The sequence below is a fragment of the Arachis ipaensis genome, chromosome B03 (assembly GCF_000816755.2).
Source record: "Arachis ipaensis cultivar K30076 chromosome B03, Araip1.1, whole genome shotgun sequence".
NCBI lineage: Eukaryota > Viridiplantae > Streptophyta > Magnoliopsida > Fabales > Fabaceae > Arachis > Arachis ipaensis.
The window spans coordinates 121,999,943-122,008,036 of NC_029787.2; the positions used below are offsets into that span (position 1 = coordinate 121,999,943).

The 8,094-nt window shown below is 40.6% G+C and overlaps 1 protein-coding gene across 1 annotated transcript in view; it reads left to right on the plus strand.

Annotated features, from left to right (window-relative positions):
* The window catches only part of LOC107631284 (L-type lectin-domain containing receptor kinase S.4), a 25,850-nt gene extending 18,276 nt beyond the window's left edge, over positions 1–7,574 (plus strand). The window contains exon 3 of the mRNA XM_021119531.1: positions 7,536–7,574. Coding sequence (XP_020975190.1) covers positions 7,536–7,563 — 28 coding nt within the window. The 3' untranslated portion in view covers positions 7,564–7,574. The remainder of the gene's footprint in view (positions 1–7,535) is intronic.

Below are 8,094 nucleotides of genomic sequence, written 5' to 3' on the forward strand. Positions count from 1 at the left end.
ATTAGTGTCGAATAAAATGACATAAAAAATTAGAAAAAAAATGTATTTAACAATCCAAAAGATAATAATTTATTTTTTAATAGAATAAATTACTAAATAACAAAAAGTTATTATGATTTCTCCTCACACAAACTAATACTCGACGATGGTGTTACAATAATGTATGTTACTAAAGAAGATTAACTAATCCAATAGCTTTTGTAATGGTATATGTAAGTTTGGAAGTTTGAAAATCGTATCATAAAATGTGTGAAGTTTTAACAAGTAACAACGTCGATCATATTGTTTTGACTTCAATAATGAATATGATATCAATAAATAAAATTGCTTCAAGTAAATTTTAACAAAGATAAATCCCAAAGTATTGCTATATATTGATGAGAAATTGTTCAAATTTAAAAACAAATACTATTTTTTCTACAATATTTTTTAATTCGGTAAGTCGAAGATTAATCTACCGTAAATTAAAACTCATTTAAGGGTTTACAGCTAATCAGTAAGTTATATTTCAATTTCTAATACTTAAACGGATGAATAAGATGATTGCTCGATTAACCCAAATTGATTAAAATAAATAATACTTATTTTTAATATTTTCAACATTCAAAACCATTAAACTTTAGTATTAATTGTAACTTTATNATATATATATATATATGGGTGTTCGCGGTGCGGTTTGGATCGGTTTTGAGTAAAAAATTCATCCAATCTGAACACTAATTTTGCTTGGGTGTGGTTTAGATTGGATGACTTTAAAAAAAATCCGATCCGATCCGATCCAATTTCAAGCGGTTTGTATTGGATTGGATTTACGGTTTGTAAATTAAAAAAATTAAATACATATAACAAGTCTTAACATCAAATTTTAAATAATCAACAATAACATAACAAGTCTCAACAATATTTTTAAAAGCCAACAATAACATAACAATAGAAATAAAATTATAGGTTAGTAAAAATAAATAAATAAATAACATTTTGAACATAAAATATTTATTAAATAATAATACTGAATAGTATAAAAATGTATAACAAATTGAACATGTTATAAGTATAATTGTAAATATAATAATAAAATAATAATATTATAGTACATTGTGCGGTTTAGATTGGATTGGATCGGTTATGAAAAATAGATCCGAAATCCGTCCGATCTAGCGATTTGTAAAAAATAGAATCCAATCAAATCCGAATTAGTGCGGTTTTAATCGATTTTAAGTTTGAATTGAATTGGATGAGCGATTTAATTTGAATCGGTTTGGATTTGAACACTCCACTACAAGAAAAAGCGTGTTTTTCGACGGCAAAAATCGACGGCTATTTCTGTCGTCGATAATTTTCGACGGCTTGATGTCGGTATTACTAAAAAAAATAATTAAAAATAAAAATATTAAAATCGACGGCCTATTCGTCGATATTTTATAATGCATTAATTTATTTCCCTATTATCGTCATGGTAAAGGCGAACCAGAAGTCGAAAATAAAATCGACGAATATGGCATCTGTTCATACCCTGGCCCAATGATAAGGCCCAGGTCCAAACGAAAGGCCCAATCCAAAGGATTAAGCCTCGCTCTACACCGACCTTCACCCCACGAAGTCGGATCCTACCACGACTTGCTCTAAAGAAGTCGGGATGAAGATTAGCTGGCAGATAAACACCCATTCAAATGAGTAACTGCCCCTAAAATCTCTCTACCCACTTCCTGGAGCTATATCTCAACCCCCCTAAGATAAAGGGACGGTTACTCCCCATAAATAACAGAACTACACCAACGGTGGTTATGGGTTCACCACTATAAATACACTAACACTTCTCAGGTATCTCAGAAGCCCAATACTCTCTAGACCTGTTTTGCTCCCTTTGCTGACTTTGGCATCGGAGTGTCTTTGCAGGTACCACCCCCCATTCTCTCATACCAAAGTCGGACGGGGGCTTCGGATCATCAATCCGCTTGGCGTCTTCCTCATTCAGATGATTGGGCCAGCCAAACTAATCCAACCCAATAATCTCCGGTTACCCATCGTAACATTGGCGCCGTTGCCGGGGACCCGAGAGATCAACCAGTAATAATGGATGTACCCCCTGAGGATGGTCATGTGGCGTCGGATTCCGAACAAGAGAATCTGGATACCGGAAACAACGACGCAGACCTGACCCTCCACCAGGAAACCAACGACCAACACAGGGAAGGAACCTCCGGATTTAAAAATTCGAAGACAAATTCCTCGGAGGGGCGTGAATCAGAAAAGGACGGACCACCCCACGCGACTGAACTAATGGGGCTAGTCCATGTCCACAAAAGTCGCTTGGAACAGCTGGAACAGGAACGGGAGCGACAAAAAGAGATAGAAAAGCACCTAAGACAGTAGATGGATTGACGAAAAGAGTTAGAGAAAAACTTTAAGCAACTTTAAAAGTTGGATGTATCTGGCTGATGCTTCTGACGCAACGCGCTGCAAAGCTTTCCCGACCACCTTATCGAAAGCAGCGATGAAGTGGTTCGATAGTCTCCCTCCAAGATCGGTCACCAGCTTCGAGGACCTCTCGAGGAAGTTTCTAATGAGGTTCTCCATTCAGAAAGATAAAGTAAAGCATGCACCGAGCCTCCTGGGAATAAAGCAGGAGGTCGGAGAACCTCTACGAGATTATATGGAAAGGTTCAACAAAGCATGCTTAGAGATTCAAGACCTGCCCACCGAGGCAGTCATTATGGGGCTGGTAAATGGACTTAGAGAAGGTTCCTTCTCACAGTCCATATCAAAAAGGCACCCCACCTCCCTAAGTGATGTACAAGAAAGAGCCGAAAAGTACATCAACATGGAGGAAAATGCCAGACTGAGAGAGTCGAGTTGGCGACCTGGGAACCTTCCCTCGACAAAAGAGAGGGAGAGGGAGCCCAAGAAGAAAGAAGACCTCGGTCTCGATAGACCCAGGAAATATCACTCTTATACTCCTCTAAAGGTTTCTATAGTGGACGTATACAGAGAAATTTGCAATACTGAAAGGCTGCCACCTCCCAGACCTATTAAAAATAAAAAAGGGGGGAGTCGCAGCGACTACTGTGAGTACTATAAAATATATGGTCACTCAACAAATGACTGTTACGACCTTAAAAATGTGATAGAAAAGCTGGCCAGAGAAGGCCGACTTGACAGATATCTCATAGAAAGGTCGGACAATCATGGGAAGAGAAAGCGAGATGATGCGGATAGAAGAGACCCGCCACCGCAAACTCCGGAGAGACATATACATATGATCTCAGGCGGATTCGCGGGAGGGGGACTCACCAAGTCCGCTCGCAAAAGACACCTCAAGCGAGTCTACCAGGTCGGAAATGAATCATCCGACCTCCCCACTATCTCATTTACAAAGGAAGACGGGCAAGGAGTAATCCCTGGACACGACGATCCAGTGGTAATAACTATGATCCTAGCTAATGCCCATCTCCACAGAACCCTAGTAGATCAAGGAAGCTCGGCGAATATCCTTTTCAAGCCCGCGTTTGACAAACTGGGGCTGGATGAAAAGGAGTTAAGAGCCTACCCCGACACCTTGTACGGGCTAGGCGATACGCCAATAAAACCACTAGGATTTCTACCCCTCCACACTACCTTCGAAAAGGGGGAAAAATCCAAAACTCTGAGCATAGACTTTATAGTCATCGACGTAGGGTCAGCATACAATGCCCTAATCGGCAGAACTACCCTGAATCGACTCGGAGCGGTGGTGTCTACCCCCCATCTTTGCATAAAATTTCCGACACCTGCGGGAATAGCAACAGTGCGGGGAGACCAGAAGTTGGCAAGAAAGTGCTACAATAAAAGCCTGAACCTGAGGGGAAAAGGCAAAGAGGTTCACACCATAGAGCTCGGTGGTGCAAGGGCCAAAGAAGAGCTACGACCACAGCCAGGTGGAAAAACTGAAGAAATACAGGTCGGCGAAGAAGAAGGGAAGAATACCAGCATAGGAGCCAACCTAGGGGAAACCCTGAAGCAAGGATTGACTAAGCTCCTAAGAGACAATTCCGACCTCTTCGCCTGGAAGGCTTCCGACATGCCCGGGATAGACCCCGAGCTCATGTCCCACAAGCTCTCGGTACATCCGGGATCCCGACCTGTACAACAGAAAAGGCGGAAGCTCGGCCCAGAACGAGCCCTAGTGGTGGAAGAGCAAGTTCAGGCACTCCTAGAAGCCGGCTTCATTAGAGAAGTTAAATACCCAACATGGCTAGCAAATGTAGTTTTAGTCAAGAAGCAAAACGGCAATTGGAGGATGTGTGTTGACTACACCGACTTAAATAAGGCATGTCTCAAAGACCCTTATCCACTCCCGAGTATTGATACCCTAGTAGACTCTAGCTCGGGATATCAATACTTGTCATTCATGGATGCCTACTCGGGATATAACCAAATCCCAATGTATGAGCCAGACCAGGAGAAAACATCATTCATCACGCTCAGAGTAAATTTTTGCTACGTGGTCATGCCATTTGGATTAAAAAATGCAGGGGCCACATACCAAAGGCTGATGAACAAGGTGTTTGCTTCTCACCTTGGAAGCTTAATGGAAGTCTATGTAGACGACATGCTAGTAAAAACCAAGGAAGAAGCCGACCTCTTGGCGGACCTCTCGCAAGTATTCGACACCATAAGGTTACACGGGATGAGGCTAAATCCCGCAAAGTGTACCTTCGTAGTGGAGGCCGGAAAATTCCTAGGATTCATGCTAACACAGAGAGGGATTGAAGCAAATCCCGATAAGTGTAAAGCTATCCTGGAAATGAAGAGCCTGACTTGCTTAAGAGAGGTTCAGCAACTGAATTGCTGACTTGCAGCCCTCTCTAGATTTTTGGCAGGATCGGCACTAAAATCCCTTCCACTATTTTCTTTATTAAGAAAGGGATGCCAGTTCAAATGGACTCCAGAATGCGAAGGAGCGTTCCAGGAGTTCAAAAGGTTCTTGAGCCAACCACCAATACTAACCCGACCTCTAGTCGGGGAAGACCTCGTCCTTTATTTGTCCGTAGCAGACAAAGCGGTCGCATCAGTCCTGATAAGGGAGGACGAGGTCGGACAGCATCCAGTTTACTTCATCAGCAAAGTTCTACAGGGCCCCGAGCTAAGGTACCACAAACTAGAAAAGTTTGCCTACTCCTTAGTAATAGCCTCTGGTGCACGAAATTACAATCACACTTTTGTAACTCCGCACAACTAACCAGCAAGTGCACTGGGTCGTCCAAGTAATACCTTACGTGAGTAAGGGTTGATCCTACGGAGATTGTCGGCTTGAAGCAAGCTATGGTTATCTTGTAACTCTTAGTCAGGATATCAGTAATTCTCAGATTTAATTGTAAAAAGTAAAAGAACATGAAATAAATACTTGTTATGCAGTAATGAAGAACAGGTTGAGGCTTTGGAGATGCTTTTTCTTCTGAACCTCTGCTTTCCTACTGTCTTCTTCTTCATGCACGCAAGACTCCTTCCATGGCAAGCTTTATGTTGGGTATCACCGTTGTCAATGGCTACATCCCGTCCTCTCAGTGAAAATGTTCCAAATGCGCTGTCACCGCACGGCTAATCATCTGTCGGTTCTCGATCATGTCGGAATAGGATCCATTGATCCTTTTGCGTCTGTCACACGCCCAACAATCGTGAGTTTGAAGCTCGTCACAGTCATCCCTTCCTAGATCCTACTCAGAATACCACAGACAAGGTTTAGATGTTCCGGATCTCAGGAATGACTGCCAATGATTCTAGCTTATACCACGAAGACTCTGATTTGAATCCTGAGGCTAAGAGATATGCATTCAATCTAAGGTAGAACGGAGGTGGTTGTCAGGCACGCGTTCGTAGGTGAGAATGATGATGAGTGTCACGGATCATCACATTCATCAAGTTGAAGTGCGAATGAATATCTTAGAATGGAAGCAAGCGTAATAGAATGGGAAACAGTAGTAATTGCATTAATTCATGAAGAACAGCAGAGCTCCTCACCCCAACAATGGGGTTTAGAGACTCATGCCGTAGAAAATACAATTAGAAACGTGTAGAATGTCATGAGGTACAAGATGAATCACTGAAAGTAGTATTTATAGTAAACTAGTGACCTAGGGTTACAGAAAATGAGTAAGCTAGGGTGTTTATTGTAAAAATCCACTTCCAGGGCCCACTTGGTGTGTGCTTGGGCTGAGCATTGAAGCTTTCATGTGTAGAGACATTTCCTAGAGTTAAACGCCAGTTTTTATGCCAGTTTGGGCGTTTAACTCCAGCTTTTGTGCCAGTTCTGGAGTTAAACGCCAGAATTCTTGAGCTGACTTGGAACGCCTGTTTGGGCCATCAAATCTCGGGCAAAGTATAAACTATTATATATTGTTGGAAAGCCCAGGATGTCTACTTTCCAACGCAATTAAGAACGTGCCAATTGGGCTTCTGTAGCTCCAGAAAATCCACTTTGAGTGCAGGGAGGTCAAAATCCAACAGCATCTGCAGTCCTTTTTCAGCATCTGAATCAGATTTTTGCTCAGGTCCCTCAATTTCAGCCAGAAAATACCTAAAATCACAGAAAAACACACAAACTCATAGTAAAGCCCAGAAAAGTGATTTTTATTTAAAAACTAATAAAAACTAACTAAAATATACTAGAAACATACTAAAAATAGTGCCAAAAAGCGTATAATTATCCGCTCATCACAACACCAAACTTAAATTGTTGCTTGTCCCCAAGCAACTGAAAATCAAATAGGATAAAAAGAAGAGAATATACAATGAATTCCAAAAACATCTATGAAGATCAGTATTAATTAGATGAGCGGGGCTTTTAGCTTTTTGCCTCTGAACAGTTTTGGCATCTCACTTTATCCTTTGAAGTTCAGAATGATTGGCTTCTATAGGAACTCAGAATCCAGATAGTGTTATTGATTCTCCTAGTTAAGTATGTTGATTCTTGAACACAGTTACTTTATGAGTCTTGGCCGTGACCTTAAGCACTTTGTTTTCCAGTATTACCACCGGATACATAAATGCCACAGACACATAACTGGGTGAACCTTTTCAGATTGTGACTCAGCTTTGCTAAAGTCCCCAATTAGAGGTGTCCAGAGCTTTTAAGCACACTCTTTTTTTTTTGCTTTGGACCACGACTTTAACCGCTCAGTCTCAAGTTTTCACTTGACACCTTCACGCCACAAGCACATGATTAGGGACAACTTGGTTTAGCCGCTTAGGCCATGATTTTATTCCTTTAGGCCCTCCTACCCACTGATGCTCAAAGCCTTGGATCCTTTTTATCACCCTTGCCTTTTGGTTTAAAGGGGTATTGGCTTTTTCTGCTTGCTTTTTTTTTGTATATTTTTTTTATGCAAGCTTTCTATTCACTGCTTTTTCTTGCTTCAAGAATCAATTTTATGATTTTTCATATCATCAAATAACATTTCTCCTTTTTCTTTCATTCTTTCAAGAGCCAACAATTTTAACATTCATAAACAATCAAATTCAAAAATATGCACTGTTCAAGCATTCATTCAGAGAACAAGAGTATTGCCACCACATCAAAATAATTAAACTGTTTTAAAATTCGAAATTCATGTACTTCTTTTTCTTTTTCAGTTAAAAACACTTTTTATTTAAGAAAGGTGATGGATTCATAGGACATTCATAGATTTAAGACATAAACTCTAATTTATTGATTATGGAATAAAAATAAGACTCAAAGATAAATATAAGAGCAGACCCATAATAATAGAAGACAGAAAATTAAAAGCAGAAAAATAAATGACTCTTAAAATAGACTCTTAATAATAAAGGTTATCACAGAGTTAGGACTCAAAAACCTTGATTTTGAGAAGTTGATGCTCCCTCTTTTTGTTGGGTGCTTGGTCCTTCAAGGGAGAGCTTCTGGCGCTTCAGCTCCTGTAGCTCACGCCCCTGCTTCTCCTGTTCCTTTAGCAGCTTGCAGAGCATGCAGTTTTGATTCTGCTGTTCTTCCTTAAGTTGTTTCGTAGCTTCCTGCAGCTTGGTAACAGATGCTTCTAAGCGGGTCCAGTAGTCAATTTCAGGAATTTTTGGGAGGAACTCCTGCGCCCTCTTTTTGAT